Source organism: Electrona antarctica, assembly GCF_951216825.1.
Source record: "Electrona antarctica genome assembly, chromosome: 15".
NCBI lineage: Eukaryota > Metazoa > Chordata > Actinopteri > Myctophiformes > Myctophidae > Electrona > Electrona antarctica.
The window spans coordinates 4,570,065-4,596,289 of record NC_136796.1 but is presented as its reverse complement, the minus strand read 5'-3'; the positions used below and the strand labels follow the sequence as shown (position 1 = coordinate 4,596,289).

At 43.2% G+C, this 26,225-nt stretch overlaps 1 protein-coding gene across 1 annotated transcript in view; it reads left to right on the top strand.

Moving 5' to 3' along the window:
- The window catches only part of LOC306938714 (atrial natriuretic peptide receptor 1-like), a gene marked incomplete at both ends in the record, with an annotated part of 47,525 nt that overhangs the window by 1,672 nt on the left and 19,628 nt on the right, over positions 1-26,225 (top strand). The window contains 6 exons of the mRNA XM_079522980.1: positions 341-539; positions 1,123-1,371; positions 6,263-6,432; positions 10,680-10,874; positions 19,319-19,477; positions 25,663-25,834. Coding sequence (XP_079379106.1) covers positions 341-539; positions 1,123-1,371; positions 6,263-6,432; positions 10,680-10,874; positions 19,319-19,477; positions 25,663-25,834 — 1,144 coding nt within the window. The remainder of the gene's footprint in view (positions 1-340; positions 540-1,122; positions 1,372-6,262; positions 6,433-10,679; positions 10,875-19,318; positions 19,478-25,662; positions 25,835-26,225) is intronic.

Sequence of the window (26,225 nt, the reverse complement as noted above, 5' to 3'; positions counted from 1 at the left end):
CTTTCTTTTCTATTTATTTTCTCTTTTCTCTTCCTTCGGATTCATTGCGCCGAAGTGTAGCAACAAACACAGAGTCTATATGAACCTGCATTAATGAAGTTTTACTTCCCTATAGGGGTTCTGTTCGGACTGAGTCTATATGAACCTGCATTAATGAAGTTGTACTTCCCTATAGGGGTTCTGTTCGGACTGAGTCTATATGAACCTGCATTAATGAAGTTGTACTTCCCTATAGGGGTTCTGTTCGGACTGAGTCTATATGAACCTGCATTAATGAAGTTTCACTTCCCTATAGGGGTTCTGTTCGGACTTGCATTAATGAAGTTTCACTTCCCTATAGGGGTTCTGTTCGGACTTGGCGGCGCCGCTAGCGGCGGTGGATCTCAAAATGTCCCATGACCCCTGGGTGTTCGTGGGACCGGGCTGCGACTACTCCTCGTCGCCGGTCGCTCGCTTCACTACCCACTGGGACGTCCCCATGGTGACGGCGGGCGCGCGGGCAATTGGCTTTGACCGCCACGCTTCGGTGACCAACACAGGTGAGTTGAACAAACGCAACCTTGGAATGCTTAGCCTTTCCCAAAACAGCGGGTCCGGGTCCATTCTTGGGTCATTTTTATGGGTTGCGATTATGTAGGCCTACCTTTTGTTTTGAACTATTATTATTATTATTTCTACTTTTTTGTTAAATAATTAAAAGAAAATCTGTACATTTGGAAGAGAAAGCTAGCTGAAAAATGGCAGATCTGCAAGCTCTGCTATTTTCATTATTTTCTACAGTTTTTTCTCTGACAGTTTTTTCTTTGTTTTGAAAAAGGGCATGCAGGTGAAATAAGCTATGGCTTGTAGAGCTGCTATTTTCAGCATGCAAACAAGTGCAAAATGACTTATACTGGATCTCTTGTCCACTATTCCCTTCCTAACATTTTAGTCTAGTTTTTATTTGTTGACGAAATTGTCAATATATTTAGTCTTAGTTTTAGTCATGATGGCTTAGTTTTCATTTAGTTTCCATTTAGTTTTCCTCAGTGAAAAAAGGTAGTCGGCGAACATTTTTCGTCTTAGTTTTAGTCGACGAAATCAACACCGCTAAAGACTGCTATGCTAATGATCTGACATCAGGGCCCACTCATAAGAAGCTGGGCGAGCTGGCCGTGTCCATCCAGCAGTACTTCGGGTGGCGTCGCCACGCGCTCCTGGTGTTCACCGACGACAGTGTGGACGCCAACGACGACAGGGTGTGTTTCTTCGCCGTGGAGGGCGTCTACACTCTGCTCAACAGCATCAACGTCACCGTCACCGAGAGGCTCGTCAACAAGGACAACATCGACTACCAGGAGCTGGTCGAGCACATCAGCGCACACGGGAGAGGTGAGTTGACGCCAGGTGCTTAACTTGGAAATTATTAGGTTGCCGGAGCCCCTGGAACCCATGTTTTATTTTGGAGTTGTACTGGAAATTGGAAATATAACTATGACCAGGAAGAAGCCTATAATTGACTTCAAAATGAAACTAAAATAATAAATAGTCGTATATTGTATGTGCATTACCGGAGCGCAGGAGGGAGGTTCCAGGAGCCGAGCTCCGGTTGGTCCGGCATAATTTAAGCCCTGGTTGATGCCGCCCGCACGCAACTGAGATGCTATCTGCATCCTATAGTATTGGCTATACGGTGCTGCGTTGCTGCTTGCCTATCGGGCCTGCAGGCTCTTTAGCCGGCTGGTAACGACCGCGCCGTAGGATTTGTAGGTCCCGGGTTGGCCTCCCGGCTGAGGCTACATTGGTGGCAGCGTTACAGACACTCTGCGTTACAGGTTACAGACCTAATTCCGGGTATAGTCGACAGAACGTTACTTGCCTGGTTGTGGAGGTCAGTCGAGCCTATAGCGCCTGGCTGGTGCACTTGGGCGTGCTTCCAGGTATAGTGGGGGACGACTGTAGGCTATACGGTGCTGTGTTGCTCCTTGCCTATCGCGCCTGGCTCTTTGGCCGACTGGTAACAGATTCATAGGTCGAGGCTACACTAGTTGCAACACCCTCCATTGACAGTAGGGTTGCCAACCGTCCGTTTAAATACAAAATGGGCTCTATGTCTACTGTCTAATATATGTGTGGCCAGTTGGAGTTGAGCCTCAGAGGCCACCATAGGGGCACTTCCTCATTGACAATCACCAGGTGACTATTTAAATGCCCTGTCTTCTTCCAAGCAGGAGTTTGGTGAATGCTGGCCTGGCCGTGGGTCTTGAGACCTGGGTCTGCTGTTGTTGTCTCCACCAGGCCGAAGGCATGGGGAGAGAGTATGTTTTGCACTCCGTCCGTGTGTGTGTGTGTGTGTGTCCGTCCGTCCGTCCGTCCTTCCTTCCGTCCGTCCGTTACCAGCTAATCTCCGGCACCGTTAACCCGGTCGATGCCAAACTTTGCACACACACTCCCTGGATGCCAACGATGAACCTCTGCCCCACATTTTCCAGAACGGCCTGTTATAGCGCCACCATGAGGCAGCTTTTCACATTTTTTACCTAAAACTGCACCGATCTGCGTGAAACGTTGCATGCACACTCCCTAGAGGCCAAGGACAAACCTTTGACCTGCATTTTCCGCATCTGCCTTTTATAGCGCCACCAGGAGGCCGACTTTTGGAAAACACATGTCCAAAGATCTCACAAATCGTTACACAGTATCTCTATGGTCGTGTGCTCAAGTCGGATCTGTCCGATATTTCATATTCCATCCTAATTGGCTATAATTGGCTTTCACAGTTTGCAAGATTGCCCCGTTTTGAACAAAAGCCTCAAATCATGAACGCAGCATGCAATTTACGTGAAATCTTTCACACATTTTCTTACTAGGCTGAGGTATATATCCCACCCTTTTCACATTGGCCTGTTATAGCGCCACCAACAGGTTGATTTTTGCAAAACACATTTTTGGAACAAAATGCCTCAAATCATCCAATTGCCATCAAAGGCAAACATGTTTATATTACTCCTAAACATCTCACACAGTCCTATCCTCCTGGTGGAGACCTGTGCCCAGAAGGGCACTTTTTCTAGTTTTACATGTTTTTATTTTTTAAATAACGTAAAATTACGTCTTTGCACAGGTGGTTTTACTGCTTAAAACGCAACTAAACGTTCCTGGCACAGATTGGGTTAAGCCTTAATCTGGTTTAAATCAAGGTTTATCTATTAATCCAGTTGCACCAAACTTTAAACCTAGTTTTCACTAATCCGGTTTAGTTTTAAACCATCCTTTTAATCTTGGTTTAGTTTTTTTAATCTTGGTTTTAATTTTCACAGTAAACCTGGATTAATATCAATCCTGTTGCACCACTACTTTAAACTTTGATTTAAGTATCAATAAGGGATTCATTCTAAACCAGCAGGAGAGGTGGTTTAAATGTAAACAACATGGCAGCATATACCAGATGGCTTCATGAAAACGAAAGATAAAACGAAAGAGCAAGAAAAATAAGGGAATGTCTAAACCCAGTCTAAGACTCTGTAATGACAATAATTGATAAAATCAGGCCTGCAATTGAACATGCCACTAAGGCCCAGGCCACACTACTCTGGATCTTTTGCAAAACTGATATTTTCGTCCTCCGTTTTAGAAAGAATCCCTGTCCATACGACAGAGATATCCGAGTCCACACGCAAACGCAAAAACGCATTGAACACAGGATAAAATCACTGCAGTAGCAGGTTTCAATTGTAGGCTATATTATATTTGATTTTATATTTACATTTATATTTTTGAATGAAGAAATAAGTACCGCATTTTAAAAGCCACCTAAATTGTGAGTGCAAATGGAACATGTTTCTTTCATTGTCTGTCAGCATGTCTCTATGTGCGTAAATCTCCAAATCCCGACTCTCGACTTTTCTCTCCATATAATTTAAAAATGATAGACACTTTAGACACCATTGCTCTGGCGACTTGGCAAGTCCTGCACAGAAAATAATAGCAGAGTCAGACCTATAGAAGTGTCGCGTCCACAACAGTTGTGAGCTTGTAGAGTGGCTATATTTTCCAGGTGTATAATACATGTCACGTTATAATGTAGGCTAATAAAACTTCACGTGCGCACATTGACGGCATGCAGGCACAGTGACAATGGAATCCAGTCAAGGGTGCGCCCTTTATTACCTATAACAGGAGAGAGATGTGCCATATATGCACACGGCGACCCACTCACTGTATACTTTCTTCTCACCAACACCAACCACGCTATTTGAGATTGCATTCACACCTCTCTCTCTCTCTCTCTCTCTCTCTCTCTCTGCACCCTCTCTCTCTCTTCCTCCATGACCATGACCATGAAATGGAGAGCAAAATACAGCATGAGAATATAGTTTCACATGGCTATGCACACACAGACTTGTTGATGGTGTACTGCGCAATGGCATTTGGCCTCGGTCCTTTATTGGTAGGTTAATATCCACAGTTTATCTGTAGCGAACCGCAATTCATCTATTGTTCAAGCTTCGCACTCGGCACCAATACAAATGAAATCACCGGTCCACACTGGACTAGTAGGCTGATATATTTATTATTGGAGGATGCAGCAGAACACTGGACTAGTAGGCTGATATATTTATTATTGGAGGATGCAGCAGAACACTGGACTAGTAGGCTGATATATTTATTATTGGAGGATGCAGCAGAACACTGGACTAGTAGGCTGATATATTTATTATTGGAGGATGCAGCAGAACACTGGACTAGTAGGCTGATATATGTATTATTGGAGGATGCAGCAGAACACTGGACTAGTAGGCTGATATATTTATTATTGGAGGATGCAGCAGAACACTGGACTAGTAGGCTGATATATTTATTATTGGAGGATGCAGCAGAACACTGGACTAGTAGGCTGATATATTTATTATTGGAGGATGCAGCAGAACACTGGACTAGTAGGCTGATATATTTATTATTGGAGGATGCAGCAGAACACTGGACTAGTAGGCTGATATATTTATTATTGGAGGATGCAGCAGAACACTGGACTAGTAGGCTGATATATTTATTATTGGAGGATGCAGCAGAACACTGGACTAGTAGGCTGATATATTTATTATTGGAGGATGCAGCAGAACACTGGACTAGTAGGCTGATATATTTATTATTGGAGGATGCAGCAGAACACTGGACTAGTAGGCTGATATATTTATTATTGGAGGATGCAGCAGAGCAGAGCCTTTGCTCGCGCTGCAGACAGTGCAGTTGATGCAACATATGTTTTAAAGTTAACAGTGATATATAAACAATCAGAGATATCCGTCCGTGTAGTTTCCATGCAGGCACAAGCTGCATTTCTCACCTAATTATAGTAAAAATGATATGCGCTAATAAGCAGTGACATCATCGTTTCTCAAAAGCTCCGTTTCGCATGACTACACAGCTCCACTGATCCGTATATTTTCGAAAATCTTCACTTATTTATCCGTTTCCAAAAACCTCCGTTTGAGTGGCCGAAAATGCCGTTTGCGTGTGGCTGAAAGGCGAAGATCAAAGCCAAAAGACCAAAAGATAGCAAAAGATCCACATACGTGTGGCCTGGGCCTAAGAGGAATGCAGCTGTACCACCCTTGCTCCAGCTACTGATAACCTTGCGCTTTTATGCAACCGGATGCTTCCAGCTGGTGGATGGGGACCTTTGTGGAGTACATGACTCAACAGTGAGTAGGATTGTTGCAAGAGTATCCTATCCCGAGCAATTGCGTCTTTGAAAAACCAGTACATAAGATTTGCTCCAACAAGAGAAACATCTGCTGAATTTTACAGAAGATCTGGTTTTCCAGGAGTGCTAGGAGCAATTGACTGTACTCGCATCCCCATTCAAAACACTGGTGGAGCAAATGGAGAGCTGTTTCGCAACAGGAAGGGACACTTTTCTATTAATGTTCAGGTTGTGTGTGACGAGGAGGGCCAAATCAGCAACATTGTAGCTCGATGGCCAGGATCAACACATGACAGCCGGATTTTTGACAACAGCCACCACTGTGCTCTGCTTGAAAGTCAGGCATTTTAAGGCCACCTAGTTGGTGACCTTGGATACAGTATGCTTGCCGTGCCTACCTGATGACCCCCATTTTGTACCCTCAAACACCAGCAGAGACGGTACAATACCAGCCACATTAAAGCAAGAGGTCTTGTGGAGAGTGTTTGGAGTTTGGAAACGGAGGTTTCACCTGCTTGCGGAATGGGCTTCGAACAAAGCTAGAGACAACATTGACAGTCATTGTTGCAATGGCAGTGTTGTACAACTTTGGAAAGAGATATGGAGACGAGCTGCCAGAAGTTGCTGAAGAGGGTCCCCATGACGACGGAGAAGATGACCAGCAGGAACACACTGAAGAGGGTCCCCATGACGACGGAGAAGATGACCAGCAGGAACACACTGCTGCCACTGCAAATGGAACTGCTGTCCGGATGACCTTAATTGAGAACCATTGTGCTGCTTAATTAGGGTGTGTATTATGTACACACAAGCCTAAAGGAGAACTTTTCTCTAGCAATCGAATAAAAAAATCATTTTGTAATTATAATAATCACTTCTACATCTGCTTCTATAAAATGTTAATGTAATATTTTCCTTGTGTGTACTGTACAGCCAATACAATGAGCGCTGTTCAATGCCTGTGTGTTTTGAGGTAGATACTCTGAATGAAACATGTCAAAGAGTGTCCAATGTGTCCAATTTATTAATAGTCCAATTCAACACACATCTGCAGATAAGTGCCAGCCAATGCAAATAAACAACGTCTGATGTGTACTGTACAATTGTACAGTATATATTTGTATATGTTATACAAACATATCTATACTTTTATGAGTCTTCATACTCATAAAAGAACAGCTGTCTTGTTTTTCTTCAATTTCCTAAATAAATAATTCAATTTCAGATCATATTGATTGATTGATTGAATACTTTATTAACAGTTTGGAGATTTACAGTACATTTCAAGCACAACTCGATACAAAAACTCATAGCATAGCATAACATCTAGCATTTATAATCCACACAAAAACAAAACTGTCTGGGACTGGGACTCTATGGTGTATCACAGTATGAGTCTATCACAACCTGTCTCCTTTGGTGAAAAAGTTTTCAAATCTATTTACACCACAGGTAAATGGCTTAACAAAATCATTAGCCTACAATACTGTACCAACCATGAATCCATTTACGCTTCATTGGCTCCACCAGGCCGAAGGCATGGGGAGAGAGTATGTTTTGCACTCCGTCCGTGTGTGTGTGTGTGTGCGTCCGTCCTTCCTTCCATCCGTCTGTTACCCGCTAATCTCCGGCACCGTTGGCCCGATCCATGCCAAACTTTGCACACACACTCCCTGGATGCCAACGACGAACCTCTGCCCCAAATATTCCTCAACGGCCTGTTATAGCGCCACCATGAGGCCGATTTAGGCAAAACACATTTCTGTAGATTACTCGTACACATTTTATCCATACATCACACAATTCGGTATACACTATCTCCATAGTCATGTGATCAACACGGATCTGCACCATTTCCCATCTTCCTTCCTGATTGGCTAAGATTCGCTTCCAAAGCTCACATGATTGGTCCGTTTCGAACAAAATGGCACATATCACAAACACAGTGTGCAATTTCCATGAAATTATACACGCACATTTCCACTAGGCTGAGGACGACATGACACAATTTATTTTCCAAACCAGCCTCATGGTGGCGCTATAACAGGGCAATTCCTGTTTTTACCTATAACTGCATCGTTCTGTGTACAACTTTGTATGCGCACTCCCTAGAGGCATGGAAAAACATTTTCCCTGCATCCCTCCACATCTGCCGGTTATAGCGCCACCATGAGGCCTATTTCTGCAAAACACATTGTTTATATTAGTCGCACAGATTTCATCCAAATCTCATGCAAATCGGTATACATGATCTCTGTAGTCATGTGATCAAGACGAGTCTGTTTGATTTCTCAGATTCTACACTGATTGGCTAAGATTGCCATCCAAAGTCTTCAGGAGTGGCCCGTTTTGTACTGTGGATGGTATATAATTTACCACAGTACAAAATGCTGCACATGTCCTGCTCATCCAGAATTCTATCCTTAGAGATGCTAAGAGTGATCTGACTCTGCATTTCCTCAACACAATGAAGAAAATTGTTGCAAAAAACAAACAAACATGTTTATATCACTCCTAAACATTTATCCTCCTTGTGGAGACCTGTGCCCAGAAGGGCACTTTTTCTAGTTTTTATTCATTTTACTGCCAGGGTTGATGTCCATTCATGTGCCCTGTGCCAAACTCATGAGAGTGTGTGTGAGCACAAACAGACAAATAAGATCTAGCCACTGCTGCTTTGTTTAGGTTGATTTTATCATTATAGTTTCTTTTGAGTATTGAGCTATTTCCTTTTGTTTATCTGTTTTATTTCGTTTCTCCCCCACACATATGGAGTCCTGCCTGTGAGTTGACTGAGTTCAACAGAGCCGAGTGGTGCAGCTGACTGCTACAGGGGAGTTCACTAGGTTTCACTGTAGTCCACAGACCCAAAGGTTTGCAATATTGGCGTGAGTGCGTGCACCTCTTTTCATGGTGGCGCTTCTTTCTGTGTGCTGTGTATGTGTGATTGCTGTGTGGTTGGCTGGGCATAGTGATCTAACCTACCCCTTTAGTTAGCTGCCCCTGTAGAGGTGTTGTCGCCCACTGGCCCGTTGACTCTGGCTATACTTATTGTGGGCAGTGATTGCCATTGCTTGTCTGCTTAACTTTATCTCTGGGGTTGTATGGAACTCTATTTTAATATTATACAATATATTGGTAGTTTCAACTGTATTGCTAATAAATACTGTTTATCCAGTGCATGTAGTGTTTTAACCCTTGTGTGGTTAATCTGAATAAATTCAATGTGTTTGGGGGAAACTCAATGTCTCGGTCTCATTGGCTTATCTGTGTTTTGGGGAACCCGATTTATAGCAGTTATTCATTCTATTCCTTGATGCAAACAACATCAAGGTGGCGTAGTCGTACATTTTATAATACAAGTAAATTCCTTGCCCACCAGGTTACATTCTGGCGTAGTCGGCAGGACCTCAATGAGACTAACGAGACATGAGTTTTTTAATTTATTTGTAGAAATAGCTCAAAGTGTGTACATAGAAAACAAAGCAGCAGTTGGTGCTCCGTGGGATCCGCTGATTGTGCCCATCCTCTCCAGTGTGTCAAAAGAAATGCCTGATGACTAACCTCTTCCTGTAGTGACTTTGGTTTTTTGGCCATGGCTAGTGAGCTCCAGGAACTGAGAGACTTGGTGCAGCAACTGCAGGCTGAAAAGGAGCAGCTACTGAGTGGCCCATTCTTCCCAGTCAACATCTGCCAGTCCCTCATGTTATGTTAAAAGGGACCATGTGCCTCATGAACATTTGCTTTTTGTTCCTAGGGAGAGACAATGTCCTTTGTTTAGGGGGACATCAGGCATTTTAGTAGAGGATTGGGTTGAAGAGGTACGGGCTACGCTACGAGCCAGACATCTACGACCTAATGTCCAGGCTGATTTCATTTATGACCATTTGGAGGGGGAAGCAAAAAATGAGATTAGGTATAGGCCCAGGGCAGATAGAGAAGACCCAGAACAGATACTCTCTATTCTCCAGGATTTGTATGGCTGTACTAAACCATTGGTCTCTCTTCAACATAGCTTCTTTTCTAGGAGGCAGCTGGGGGGAGAATCATTACTCGAGTATTCCCATGTTATGCCACCCTGCTGCGTGACCAGTTTATTGAGAATGTCTGTGACTCTGACCTCCGCAGAGAGTTGAAGCGGGTGGTGCGTCAACATCCTGACTATTCCCTCCTACAGATCAGGGCTGAGGCTATCCATTGGGAGCGGGAGGAGCGGACAGATCTACATAGAGGTAGAAGTTACCCTGCTGTACTTGCTACTCGGCGTGTTGATGGTGTGCCACCCAGTAGCCCGGCTACAGCAGAGAAGGCAGAACTTTAAAAAATCTTGCAGGAGCAAGAAGAGCAGCTTAACAAACTTTCACAGGTCCTCCTAGCCCTACATAGCCAAAGGGAGGGTGACGCCCGGGTTGCTTCAGCGAGCCAGCAGCCGTGGGGTTACCAACCCATGGGTGTCGTTGCACAGACCTGTACCAGATCCCCGCTACCTGCAATGGTCCAGAAAGCTGCATGTGGGAAACCGCTAACAGCCTCCCAGGTAGTCAATTCTGCCCTTCCAGAGCGGTCAAACACTGAACTGGCTGCCCTACAAGCTGCCGATCGGTCTATAGGTGCTCTTCTGCCATTTTGGCAGGAACAACGGAGGCCTGGGCGCTTTGAGAAGCAAGGCCTCCCTTCTGAAACCCTGGGTCTACTGAAGCAGTGGGACCGACTCACCTTGAAGGATGGGCTGTTGCACAGGGTGTATAGAAGGCCAGATGGAGGGGGGAATGTCCATCAACTATTACTACCAGAGTGTCTGAGAGAGGAGGTTTTCCATCGTCTACACCAAAACTATGGACACAAGAGCAAAGAGCAAACCACTGAACTTATCCGCCAGCGGTGTTACTGGCCAGGCATGGGACAGATGATCCAACGGTGGTGCCGGCGGTGTGGACGATGCAGCCTCTCGAAAGACACACAGCCTCTGGAAAGGTTCTCTATCCCCCATCAGGTCGTCAGGCCCCCTAGGTCAGGAGAGGCCTTGTCTCAGGTACGCCATGTACACCGCTCAATGTTGGAACCAGTACCATGTGACGGCACAGTTTCTCCACCAGAAGGATCTAATGTAGATGAGGAGGAAGAGAACGGCGAGCTCTACATCGTGGTGCACCCTGCTGACCCCATAAGGTCATGTCCAGACACCCTGGTAACAGTCCCTGTCATAGACACCCCTGGCCCGTCGGTGGTATATAGCCCTTCTCCTGCCCTGTTGCAGCCACCAGCCCCTACCTGTGAAGTGGTACGAAGGTCTGCCCGTGAGACAGCCGGCAGACATTCAAATCCTAATCATCTACCAGAGAAGATGGGGGTTGGGACTATGAATTCCCGGGTGCCTGGTGTAAGCAATTCAGCATCAGCCATGTTTAGGCCTTGGTGTTGGGCTAGCTCATTGTCGGGACGCCAATGAAAAAGAAAATGGGGGTAAGTGTGGCCAGTTGGAGTTGAGCCTCAGAGGCCACCATAGGGGCACTTCCTCATTGACAATCACCAGGTGACTATTTAAATGCCCTGTCTTCTTCCAAGCAGGAGTTTGGTAAATGCTGGCCTGGCCGTGGGTCTTGAGACCTGGGTCTGCTGTTGTTTTTATTCATTTTACTGCCAGGGTTGATGTCCATTCATGTGCCCTGTGCCAAACTCATGGGAGTGTGTGTGAGACAATTTACAATTTACAATTTAGGCATTTAGCAGACGCTCTTAGTCCAGAGCGACTTACATTAGGCAAGAACAAAAGTATGGGAATACATCACATATATAAAATGCATTTATCAAGAAACATGCGTAAGCTAAGAACGTAACTAGAACATATCTATATAATGACACTATACATATTAACTATACATATATACTATACTATGCTATACATATGTACTATGATGTGCTATGACTACATACAATGCTATAAGTCTGTTTCAAATGCTATCTAAGTCTAAAAAGTGCTATCTAAGGGGGGTAGGATAAGTGCTATGGGCCATGATGGAGTCTGAAAAGGTGGGTCTTCAGACTATGGCGGAAGATTGGGAGTGATGCTGCAGTTCTGATTTCAACGGGGAGTGCATTCCACAGTTTTGGGGCCAGAAGGGAGAAGAGTTTGGGACGTGTGGAGCGTTGTCCCGGCGTTTTTAGTGAGGGTACTTCCAGCTTTCCTGCGTTGGCTGATCTGAGTGCGCGGGAGGGTTTGTAGGGTTCAATCATGCTTGCAAGATATGGGGGAGCCATACCTTTGGTTGCTTTGAATGCCAGCATCAGAGTTTTGTATTCTGTGCGCACAGAGTGAGCACAAACAGACAAATAAGATCTAGCCACTGCTGCTTTGTTTAGGTTGATTTTATCATTATAGTTTCTTTTGAGTATTGAGCTATTTCCTTTTGTTTATCTGTTTTATTTCGTTTCTCCCCCACACATATGGAGTCCTGCCTGTGAGTTGACTGAGTTCAACAGAGCCGAGTGGTGCAGCTGACTGCTACAGGGGAGTTCACTAGGTTTCACTGTAGTCCACAGCCCCAAAGGTTTGCAATATTGGCGTGAGTGCGTGCACCTCTTTTCATGGTGGCGCTTCTTTCTGTGTGCTGTGTATGTGTGATTGCTGTGTGGTTGGCTGGGCATAGTGATCTAACCTACCCCTTTAGTTAGCTGCCCCTGTAGAGGTGTTGTCGCCCACTGGCCCGTTGACTCTGGCTATACTTATTGTGGGCAGTGATTGCCATTGCTTGTCTGCTTAACTTTATCTCTGGGGTTGTATGGAACTGTATTTTAATATTATACAATATATTGGTAGTTTCAACTGTATTGCTAATAAATACTGTTTATCCAGTGCATGTAGTGTTTTAACCCTTGTGTGGTTAATCTGAATAAATTCAATGTGTTTGGGGGAAACTCAATGTCTCGGTCTCATTGGCTTATCTGTGTTTTGGGGAACCCGATTTATAGCAGTTATTCATTCTATTCCTTGATGCAAACAACATCAAGGTGGCGTAGTCGTACATTTTATAATACAAGTAAATTCCTTGCCCACCAGGTTACATTCGCACACACGCCATTTTGGAAAGAACTTCGGCCCCTTCCCTATACTGCCTTCACAGGTGTTACCGATGATACTGATGTTCACTCACCTGTGTTGGTCACTGAAGCGTGACGGTCAAGCCATTCTGCTCAAACAGAGTCAGGGCGCTGCTATTGTGCATGCTGCGCTCACTGGAAACACTCTGCTGCACCAGTGGGTCTCAAAGTGTCCTTGAGTGCAGACACCTATGCAATGTAATTTTGTGAAGAATACATTTGAGTTAATTGTATGTTTTTGCTACAAGAGAGAGAGACTTTTAACTCATTCACTGTCGCCCGCAATTTTCTAATGTCCCTCACTGCCGGCCGTAGAAAAGGTATATTTAATTTTGATACTCCTTTTTAGTGCCGACAAAAAGTCGGTTCGGGATGGGTCTCTGACTCTGGCTCTATAAAAGTCAATTCATACTCCTTGAGAAAGTTGAGAACGAGTGTGAGAGAGCAGGTCTGACAACGCTGCAGCCATGATCGCGCGGCCAGCGAGAGGCAGCCACTGCGTCCACTCTGCGGAGCTCACCTCCCGACCACAGTCATTTGTAAATTGGTTAGTGTCTCTTCCTGAACTCCCAACTTGTTTCCTTGGCTTCAACACCGACACATTGAACTTGAAGCTGGGCTGAAGGACCCGGAATGAGTTTGGGTCGTCACAACATTTCGGTGGCACCGAAGCGCCGACTTTGGGGACGTTCCCGCCCGCCGATTGCCGAACCTCTGAACGACGTCACAATGTAGTCTAGACAGAGCCGAACCGACTTAAATCCGTCTTTAAAAGAATATGAATCGACCGTTACTCTAACCATAACACCTTGACCCAAAAGCTTGTAGACGTTAGAGAGGTTAGTGATTTTACCCAAACAAAGGACAGGTCTCCTTTTATTTTCAACTTGTGACACATTTTGGGATTTTAACATTGGCATGGCCATAGCACTATCCCCTTCCCTGCAAATAGATAAACTCATTACATAAACCCAATCAGCTTTTCCTAACTTTAACCCTGCAATGCATGGTTACCAGAAACCATGGTAGACATGAGAGAGGTTAGTGATTGTTTTAGCCCAGCAATGTTCCAGTGGCAATGTTCTCTCTCTCTCTCTCTCTCTCTCTCTCTCTCTCGGCCCGGAGGGAGTGCTGTGTGTGTGGTTATTAATTCACAGAAATGACTGATGTGAAAAATGGCCACTGGACAGCGTGCACAAGAAATATGACACTGACTGTCCTGGTGGTTCATGAGATTAGCTGCGGGTACGCACGCACGCATGCAAGCACGCACGCACGCACGTACACACACACACAAACATCCCATGTGTGTAATTTATGACCATGTGTTGTGGTGTTGTGACGCTGGTTGAGACAGGCCTGCGACTGATTACATCTATTACATCTGACCTGAATGTGCAGTGTGTGCGCATGCGGTTGGTTGTTCAGGGGAAAGAAAAATAAATAAATAATGATAATGATAATGATACTGATAATGATAATAATGAATATATATTGTTCCTTTCGGGCTTATGTGTCCAAAAGTGTTATTTTTCAGGAAATGGAAAATAAATGGATCCAATGTAGTTGTTATTGAGTCACAAGCTCTTGTTGTTAATAGTTTTCATTGGTTCAATAAAACCCCACACACGTAACCAATTTCACTTTTCTACTTTTACGTGACACTGACAAAAGAAAGTAGTTAATGAACATAACAGCAACGATACATGTCTGACTTGCTTGTCTTGTTTCGTCCTCCTTTGCCTTTGTTCTTGATTAGGATCTTTATCATCATAGGATCTAACATAGTAGGATGATAGGATCATTGTAGGACCTTTATCATCATAGGACCTAACATAGTAGGATGATAGGATCATTGTAGGACCTTTATCATAGGACCTAACATAGAGGATGATAGGATCATTGTAGGATCTTTATCATAGGACCTAACTTAGTAGGAGGATAGGATCATTGTAGGATCTTTATCATAGGACCTAACTTAGTAGGAGGATAGGATCATTGTAGGATCTTTATCATAGGACCTAACTTAGTAGGAGGATAGGATCATTGTAGGATCTTTATCATAGGACCTAACTTAGTAGGATGATAGGATCATTGTAGGATCTTTATCATAGGACCTAACATAGTAGGATTATAGGATCATTATAGGATCTTTATCATCATAGGACCTAACATAGTAGGAGGATAGGATCATTGTAGGATCTTTATCATCATAGGACCTAACATAGTAGGATGATAGGATCATTGTAGGATCTTTATCGTAGGACCTAACATAGAGGAGGATAGGATCATTGTAGGATCTTTATCATAGGACCTAACATAGTAGGATGATAGGATCATTGTAGGACCTTTATCATCATAGGACCTAACATAGGAGGATAGGATCATTGTAGGACCTTTATCATCATAGGACCTAACATAGTAGGATGATAGGATCATTGTAGGACCTTTATCATCATAGGACCTAACATAGGAGGATAGGATCATTGTAGGATCTTTATCATCATAGGACCTAACATAGTAGGATGATAGGATCATTGTAGGATCTTTATCCTCATAGGACCTAACATAGTAGGAGGATAGGATCATTGTAGGATCTTTATCATAGGACCTAACATAGGAGGATAGGATCATTGTAGGACCTTTATCATCATAGGACCTAACATAGTAGGATGATAGGATCATTGTAGGATCTTTATCATAGGACCTAACATAGAGGATGATAGGATCATTGTAGGATCTTTATCATAGGACCTAACTTAGTAGGAGGATAGGATCATTGTAGGATCTTTATCATAGGACCTAACTTAGTAGGAGGATAGGATCATTGTAGGATCTTTATCATAGGACCTAACTTAGTAGGAGGATAGGATCATTGTAGGATCTTTATCATAGGACCTAACTTAGTAGGATGATAGGATCATTGTAGGATCTTTATCATAGGACCTAACATAGTAGGATTATAGGATCATTATAGGATCTTTATCATCATAGGACCTAACATAGTAGGAGGATAGGATCATTGTAGGATCTTTATCATCATAGGACCTAACATAGTAGGATGATAGGATCATTGTAGGATCTTTATCGTAGGACCTAACATAGAGGAGGATAGGATCATTGTAGGATCTTTATCATAGGACCTAACATAGTAGGATGATAGGATCATTGTAGGACCTTTATCATCATAGGACCTAACATAGGAGGATAGGATCATTGTAGGACCTTTATCATCATAGGACCTAACATAGTAGGATGATAGGATCATTGTAGGACCTTTATCATCATAGGACCTAACATAGGAGGATAGGATCATTGTAGGATCTTTATCATCATAGGACCTAACATAGTAGGATGATAGGATCATTGTAGGATCTTTATCCTCATAGGACCTAACATAGTAGGAGGATAGGATCATTGTAGGATCTTTATCATAGGACCTAACATAGGAGGATAGGATCATTGTAGGACCTTTATCATCATAGGACCTAACATAGTAGGAGGATAGGATCATTGTAGGATCTTTATCATAGGACCTAACATAGGAGGATAGGATCATTGTAGGATCTTTATCATCATAGGACCTAACATAGTAGGAGGATAGGATCATTGTAGGATCTTTATCATAGGACCTAACATAGTAGGATGATAGGATCATTGTAGGATCTTTATCATCATAGGACCTAACATAGGAGGATAGGATCATTGTAGGACCTAACATAGAGGATGATAGGATCATTGTAGGATCTTTATCATAGGACCTAACATAGTAGGAGGATAGGATCATTGTAGGATCTTTATCATAGGACCTAACATAGTAGGAGGATAGGATCATTGTAGGATCTTTATCATAGGACCTAACATAGTAGGATGATAGGATCATTGTAGGATCTTTATCATAGGACCTAACATAGAGGAGGATAGGATCATTGTAGGATCTTTATCATAGGACCTAACATAGTAGGAGGATAGGATCATTGTAGGACCTTTATCATCATAGGACCTAACATAGGAGGATAGGATCATTGTAGGATCTTTATCATAGGACCTAACATAGAGGAGGATAGGATCATTGTAGGATCTTTATCATAGGACCTAACATAGTAGGAGGATAGGATCATTGTAGGATCTTTATCATAGGACCTAACATAGTAGGATGATAGGATCATTGTAGGACCTTTATCATCATAGGACCTAACATAGTAGGATGATAGGATCATTGTAGGATCTTTATCATCATAGGACCTAACATAGTAGGAGGATAGGATCATTGTAGGATCTTTATCATAGGACCTAACTTAGTAGGATGATAGGATCATTGTAGGATCTTTATCATAGGACCTAACATAGTAGGATAATAGGATCATTGTAGGATCTTTATCATAGGACCTAACATAGAGGATGATAGGATCATTGTAGGACCTTTATCATCATAGGACCTAACATAGTAGGAGGATAGGATCATTGTAGGATCTTTATCATCATAGGACCTAACATATTAGGAGGATAGGATCATTGTAGGATCTTTATCATAGGACCTAACATAGAGGATGATAGGATCATTGTAGGATCTTTATCATCACAAACATTGTACAATCCAGCTCTATAGAATTATGCAATACATGTGCTAATGAAAAGTATGTTTTTATTTGTTTGTTTATTTTTGGAACACAGTTCTCAGAATGAGAACTGTGAGAATGGGATAGAAACAAAAAAAAACGTGGGATGTATAAATTACGTCAGACTTTGGTGCTGTATTGTCAGAAATCAGCGTGCGTGCGTGCGTGCGTGCGTGCGTGCGTGCGTGCGTGCGTGCGTGCGTGCGTGCGTCAGTCAGTGTGGGAGGTGGGCTGTGTCTTTGATTTGTACATGGACCAGGCATTCCAAGATAAACATTCTAAGTATCAACCATTACTTGGAATCATAACAAACCTTGGGTATCGATGTACATTCGTCATACTGATATTTGGAAGCCTGGGCCATGTACATAAACTGACCACGAGTGGCCTATAACAATAGCTAGCAAGCCAAACAACTTGCCAAACACTGCTCTGTTTCGGCTGTTATTGGCAGTTCGTCTGTGTGGAGGAGATGGTGCCATGTGTATCCTTAAGTTAAGTGCCCATGAACTTCTCCTTAAGTTAAGTGCCCATGAACTGTTACAGTGCGTTTCAACAGTGGGAGACCAATGTGAGCGACACATGAATTTCATTGGCTATCGCCAAATCGCCGGACGATGTCGCCCAAAAGATACATTATTTTCATCTTTTTGGGCGACGTTCCTCCACCAACTTTTCATCATCATCATCATTTTATTTAACTCACGACCATGATCACAAGGTATCAGATTCATAAATAGCTCAGATTCATAAATAGTATACAATAAAAAGTATACAACACAATACACAATATTACATACAGACATATCGAAAGGCTTTCACTATTTGAACAGTGGAAGAAATTTTTTCAGAAAAGCACCAACTTTGTAGATTACTTTTTGTTTTTCACATTTTAGTAATGAAATTCATTTGAACATAGATGATGGGTGGTTGATGAAGTAAATTGGCAGGTATTCTTTGCCTGAAATTCATAATGCTATAGTATTCTTACATTCCAACAAAACATGGTACTCGTCTCCAATTCTGGCTTCATTACATAAGTTATAGATCCTCTGACTTCTTACCAGTCCTTTATATCTACCCATGACTTTTGGAATTCTTGTGATGTTTAGCCTAAAGTTACAAATAGCCTGTCTATACTTGTGGTTTTCGCATAAAAGGTATTTTTCTAGTTTGAACTCTTGCTTGTATTCAACATAGAATGATCAACATAGAATGGTCAACATAGAATGGTCAACATAGAATGGTCAACATTATAATTTCTTTATTGTACACTGTATATATTCGAATTGTTGCCTAAGTAATAATACCTGATTATGTGAATCACTATCCTAGATTCTATAATAATCATGATGTCCTTTTGCTTATTCCACGGCTGTGGATTTGAGAAATGTGTAACACTATATTTAATGATTTTTCATTAATTGATCTAATGACCATGTTGTGTTGGTTCCACCCACACTAGTAACGTGACCCATGGGTGTCTACTTAAGTGGGTGGATCACTGACATCTTGAGTTTGACCAGATGAAGAGCCTTGGCTCGAAACGTCGTCAATAAACTTATCCTTCGGAGCATATGAGTGTGCGGCTTCCTCTCTTTTCCTATGTTACTTTTTGAACCCAGCACCTCCATGAAGTGATGTGCGTATTTTACTATAGTTTCTATAGAATGGTCAACATAGAATGGTCAACATAGAATTCGACCATCGCCTGTTAATGCACTTCCGGAAATTTCTTTCGGGCCGTCGTCCTCTGTTAAAACGCACTGTCAACCCTGTTATATTTGTTTCCCTGTAAAATGAATTGTAATTTGCGGATTCAAATACACACAGTGTGTGTGTGCGCACGTGCATGTGTGTGTGTGTGTGTGTGTGTGTGTGTGTGTGTGTAGTGGTGTACCTGTGTTGCGGGCAGGACGTCCTGCGGAGGCTTATGTTGCAGTTCGTGTGGGCGGGGCTGGCGTTGGAGGACTACGCATTCTTCTTCGTGGATCTGTTTGGGGAGGCGCTGTCCGGCGGCAGGCCCTGGTACCATGGCGACCGGTACGATGACGCGGCGCGCCACGCCTTCAGAGTGAGTACACTACACGCACGCACGCACACACACACACACACACACACACACACACACTTGGGGCGGCAGTAGCTCAGGCAGGGGTGATTTTAGGGGGGATGCCCTGCTGCGAGAGTCAAACTTCGCCCGTGGACTCAGGGGTAGAGTGGTCGGTAGAATGGTCGGATGGGAAATACATGAGGTTCCCAGTTCGATCCCTGTGGGCTCCCCCAGATTTAGTGTCGAAGTGTCCTTGAGCAAGACTCTGAACCCCTAATTGCTCCCGATGTGCAGGTTGGTTACCTTGCATGGTTTCCTCCGCCATCGGTGTATGAATGTGTGTGTGAATGGGTGAATGTAAAAGCGCTTTGGATGAAAAGCGCTACATAAATGCACAATTTACTTCAGCCCTATATATATACATATATATGTACATATCGCCCATTTGAAAATAGCCGATCTACAAGGTCGCAATGTGTCACATCGCGATGCATTGTGAGCTTGTAGATTGGCTATTTTCACGAGACATTTATACATTCAAAAACGTAAAATGGCACATTATGCATAATGAGTACTTTTGGTGGGCTACTTTGAGTACATTTTGAAGCCATTACATTTGGCACTTTTACTCAAGTAAATGTTGAATTCCGCACTCTTAGTCTTTTCCCACCACTGCTCACAACGCAGCGGCTCTTCCCGCTGCGCGCGGCGAGGTATGAATGAGGCTGAGCGCGTACACCGTAGGTATGAATGAGGCTGAGCGCGTACACCGTAGGTATGAATGAGGCTGAGCTCGTTACCGTACACCGTAGGTATGAATGAGGCTGAGCGCGTTACCGTACACCGTATGGCTGCAGTCACGTTATGACCAAGGTATGAATGAGGCTGAGCGCGTACAGTCGTACACCGTATGGCTGCAGTCACGTTATGACCAAGGTATGAATGAGGCTGAGCGCGTACAGTCGTACACCGTATGGCTGCAGTCACTTTGAGTTGTGTTGTGAGTTTATTTTCGTACCCCCGTGTGTGTGAGTTCAGTGTGCTTTGCTCAGATGATTTAATGACTTAAGAAAACATGTCCGAGTTGATGGACTGGCATTCCAGAGCACGTTGTTACAACACACTGTGGTGATTCATGCTCTTATTATTAGTTCTGTTATGTTTTTAATGGCACTGTTGTTGTCCCTGCAGTGCACTGGACACTGTACAGGCACTCTGTCTGTCTGTCTGTCTGTCTGTCTGTCTGTCTGTCTGTCTGTCTGTCTGTCTGTCTGTCTGTCTGTATGTCTGTCTGTCTGTCTGTCTGTCTGTCTGTCTGTCTGTCTCTTTACATGTTTGTCTGTCTGTCTGTCTGTATGTCTCTCTCTCTCTCTCTCTCTCTCTCTCTCTCTCTCTCTCTCTCTCTCTCTCTCTCTCTCTCTCTCTCTCTCTCTCTCTCTCTCTCTCTCCTCTCTCTCTCTCTCTCTTTTGTTCTGCTCAAAGTTGACAGTTGTACTTTGAACCCTGAAAGAAAAGGAAGGCAGACTCCATATGAGGCTAACTGTACATTATAAATAACATGTTTATGATGTGTGTACAGTCTATTTTACTTCACTTCAATTGTTTGTATTTCGATACCCGAGGCGGGGTTGGCGAAAGGGCCTTTCTGTGTGGAGTTTGCATGTTCTCCCCGTGTCCCCTAGGGTAGGTACCCTCACAAAAAACATGCAGTAATCCTGGTCTCTAAACTGCCTCCCCCTGGCCAGCCGGGGCCAGGGGGAAATGATGGAGGGGAAAGGAACTGGTCGGAATAACGTGTTCCTTCCACGCGCTACGTCCGGCCGGTGAAACTCTCCCCTGTCAGGTGAAAAGAAGCAGCTTGGACTCCTCATGCATAGAAGGAAGCATGAGGTCAGTCCGCTGCCCCCCCAGGTTGGCAGAGGAGGTGTAGCGCCCAGGATTACATTAGATAATTGACACTGGGTGAAAAAAATGGGTTACAAAATCGTGGAATATATATATATTTTTTAAACAAAAAATAAAAATTGTTTGTAATTTCGGATTTTCTAATTTAGTTATGTTTTCATGTTTTTATTTAATTTCCTTTAGCTTCAGTGTTTTAGTGTTTTAGTTTGGTGTTGGGAGAAAAAATTGTAGATACATCACCAAAACATTGCATGAAATGTACTGTATCGGATAAAGTTAGTTTTGTAAACACACAATACTCTGTTATATTTTTGTAAAGAGTGTTTTTTCCGGTGACTAAAATGTTTCGTCAAATCTAGTTGTGCTATTGCAATAAGTTATAAGGAAATAATAATTATTATATATAATAACTATATATATATATATTTTTTCTTTTTTTCAGAATGTGAAGATCTTAACCTACCATGAGCCTGATGTTCCAGAATATCTGCAGTTTGTCCAAAACCTGAAGATCGATGCCAAGAACATGTTTAACTTCACTGTAACAGACACTAAGGTGAATATACACTATACAAATCAACACTACATCACTAAACAACACAACACAACACTACACAACACAACACTACACTACACTACACTACACTACACTACACTACACTACACTACACTACACTACACTACACTACACTACACTACACACTACAGAGCACAAGTAAGACGCGTAAACGCGGGAAGCGAACAAAGCTGTTGTGGCAGTCTGACACACACACACACACACACACACACACACACACACACACACACACACACACACACACACACACACACACACACACACACACACACACACACAAACACACACACACACACACACCTCTGTATCGTTCCAATTTCAGTTCGTATAGAGAGTATGCGCATGCTTAAAGTGAATGGCACATCGAGTGGCAAATCGAGTGGCAAAGCAACAGGCAAAGTGAGTTTAACATTGTTTAATGTTGTTTAATGCAATCAGATAAGACTTTTCTGTGTGGATGTATGGGCTGTCAAGGCCAGAAAGTAGTTTTTTTCCACTCAGTAGGCGTTCCTGCATAACTTCCTGGTTTGATGATGATGTCACACGCATACCCTCTATTAGTTTGCTCCCAATCTTCTCTGTATCGTTCCAATTTCTTCTCTGTATCGTTCCAATTTGTATCATTCCAATTTCTTCTCTGTATCGTTCCAATTTCTTCTCTGTATCGTTCCAATTTGTATCATTCCAATTTCTTCTCTGTATCGTTCCAATTTCAGTTGCCCTCTGGTGCCGGGCGGGTGGTGTTACAGCGTGACACACACACACACACACACACACAGACACACAGACAGACAGGGCCAGCTTCTATAGTTAGTGCTCACTTAGTTCGCAATCACTTCGTTCGCAACTACACAACTAATCTCTCAAGAACAGATTCTGAAACAAACAGTAGAGGGTGCTGTTTTTTCTTTTTTTTGCCGATGGCTTCCCAGATTGCTACTACACAATGATAACAACTTTTATTTTATTTTATATATATATAATTTTTATCCCACGATTTTGTAACCCATTTTTCACCCCTGTGTCAATTATCTAATGTGATCCTGGGCTCTACACACCCTCCGCCAACCTAGTCCCCATATATGGGGGACATGGGGATAGAACAACTTTACTTAATAAGGGGCATTCCACTCATTTTCAACATTTTACTATGTCATTAATATACCTTAGAGCTGTTGTGTGGAACTAATAAAAAAGTCCCCCCATTCTGTGTTTCCTAGAACTAGAGGTCTGTAAAAAAATCATTAACATGGTGAAACACATCTTGATGACATCATCAAGATGTGTTTCACCATGCTTCACAACAGCTCTAAGGTATATTAATGACATAGTAAAATGTTGAAAATGGGTGGTTTTCCCTTAGTAGACTCATTGGTAATTGGTAAATAATACGCAACACTAGACATGAAGCTTACATTCATATAGTTATCTATAAACATTAATAAACTAGTTAATTGCTAACTATACACATTAATACACTAGTTAACTGTTATCTAGTACAGGGGTTCTCAACCTGGGGGTCGCAAACCCTCAGGGTGTCGCCAAATTATTTGGGGGGGGGGGGTCCCCAGATTATTAAAACAAAAACAAAAGATTACATACAGTAGTACACATAAAGTACATCCATAAACTTTCCTTAATGATTATATCTCTTTTCAGTATTTATTTATTTACGATGTATTTTCTCTATTATTAAGGTCATTGTAGCAGTCAATTTGTATTCAGAGTGCAGTCAAAGTTAAGACATTATATTCAATTCAAAGTGGACTAGCCTATATCACAGAGCCCTATGTTGCATTTAATTTTAAAAGAGGACAGAGGTCCCTCTATGCCCAGCTAAGACCTGGCACATTACCTCTGGCCTCGCCTCAACTGGTGGGCAGATATACTGGCATTCCTGAGGAGCAGCGACTGTGTGTTCTCTGTGACCTGGGAGTGGTAGAGGACGAGTTTCATTTGGTTTTCCCCTGTCCACTGTACCATGACTTAAGAAACTCTTTATTTTAAGCCAGATTTGTTTTGGATGTCTGAATGTTGTATACCGGTAATTATGTTAAGTTGGTTGTTCACCAAGGAAGTTTTGGAACATTCATAGAGAAGGCAAGGACGATACGTTGGAGAACGATGTATTCATAAGTAACTGTTTATGTATTTTGTTTATGGTGTATCATTGTGTCTGTACATTTTGTGAGTGTCTTGTAAGCCTGTGCGGGCTGGACATCCTACTCTATCTATCTATCTATCTATGTATTTGGGGGGGGGGGGGGGGGGGGGGGGTCGCAAGACATGGCCTAAGCATTTCCGGGGGTCCCCAGCCAAAAACGTTAAGATTGAGAACCCCTGATCTATAGTAAACAATTCTACTATGGAGCCTATAACAATAGTGATTGAATAAGGCGCTGTGTCCACAGAAAGTGTTTTAGCAGAAAGGCACTTGTTTTGGAATGTATATCATTGTCCATATCGCACACACGCAGCATTTATTGACATACTAATACACACTCAAAAAGTGTGTTGGGGCCAGGGGGGGAACAAGAAAAAAGACAACTTTATTAGAAAAAAACAATTATAAGAATAAAACCAATAAAACAATGCATATAACACGTTTTAAAAACACATCAGCTTGGAAATGCGATTGTGAACAGGTGGGTTTTCAGTGCAGATTTGAAGGTGGGAAGTGAGGGGGCATCTCGGATGTGTTTGGGGAGAGCGTTCCAGAGGGTGGGGGCTGTATGTGTTTGAACCAATCAACATCTGCTGTGCTCGAATGTCCGGTCATCTGCGTTATTAGCTCAAATAGCTTAGCTGAAACAATGGTAATCAAGCCTAATTTATGCTCCGTCCCACGAAGGTGCCACATGCAGAGAACGGCCGAGAACAGCAATCCTCTAAGCTCACAGCGGTTGCATCCGCGTTGTGAGCTTGCATGTCAGCTGTTCAGTAACATTGCAGGGTGAATATGTCTCACTAGCAAACACGCAAGAGGAGGTTGAATGGACAGTTATTTTTGCCCCGACGAAAATGAAAGCCTGGGTATCGAGGCTAAATGGACTGAAACCGGCGACTGTGGCTCAAGAGGTAGAGCAGGTCGTCCAATGATCCATGGGTCGGCGGTTCGAATCCCGGCTCCTCCTGACTACATGTCGAAGTGTCCTTGGGCAAGACACTGAACCCCAAATTGCCCCCGATGTGCTGGTTAGTACCTTGCATGGCTTCCGCCGCAATCGGTGTATGAATGTGTGTGTGAATGGGTGAATGTAATGCACAATCTATGTAAAGCGCCTTGGATAAAGGCGCTATATAAATGCACCATTTTAACCAGTCCAGCACTCCCCAAAACAACAGGTTTGAAGATCTTTTTGGAATTCATTACATGAAACAGTCTAGTCTCAATGTTTGTAAACAAATAATTGGTCTATTGGCGCTGCCCCCCCCCCCCCCCCATCAGGAGCACTGAAGCGCGATGGTCTTCACCATAGAAATACATGGCAGATTACCGCTGCCAACTCAAACGACGCTATATCTGTGGACAGTATACCAAGGCAACAAGATCAACTCGCTATAAAAAAGGACATTGAGTTATTATAATCCGATGACTTGCCACATACACAAACGGTATAACTGAAATGTATGCTCTCTCTAACGTAGAATTTGTGATTTTCTTTACCCAGCAATGTTCGAGTTGAATCTCTCTCTCTCTCTCTCTCTCCCTCTCTCTCTCCAGTACAACCTGATAGCAGGCGGCTTCCATGACAGTGTGTTGCTGTACTCTCAGGCCCTCAGCGAGACTCTGGCTGAGGAGAGAGAGAAGCTAGGAGACCTGGAGACTGGAGGAGCCGTGAGGAGGCCCAGCGGAGAGCTGGTGACAAGGAGGATGTGGAACCGATCGTTCCATGGTGAGGAAACCAGCAGTGCTAGAGGTCCTGGTAGGAGATAAAACCATCAGTACTAGAGGTCCTGGTATAGGAGATAAAACCATCAGTACTAGAGGTCCTGCTTTATTTTCTTTGTTCATTCCCTGCATAGTCAAATATCCTCCATCTATCATCTCGTTCTCCCGACATTGTGTTCCCACCATGCACCACGCTGCCACGCACCTTACACCTAACCACAACTTAGGCCTATAATGCGCTCGATAGATGACGCAGACACGCATACAGCAATGTCAGCGAGTCACGTCACATGCAGCCTATAGGCTATATATATATATATATATATAGGCCTATTAGAATTTGTGTCCGCACCTTCGTCTTCAATGTTTATGTAATGTTTGTAGTTACACCAACA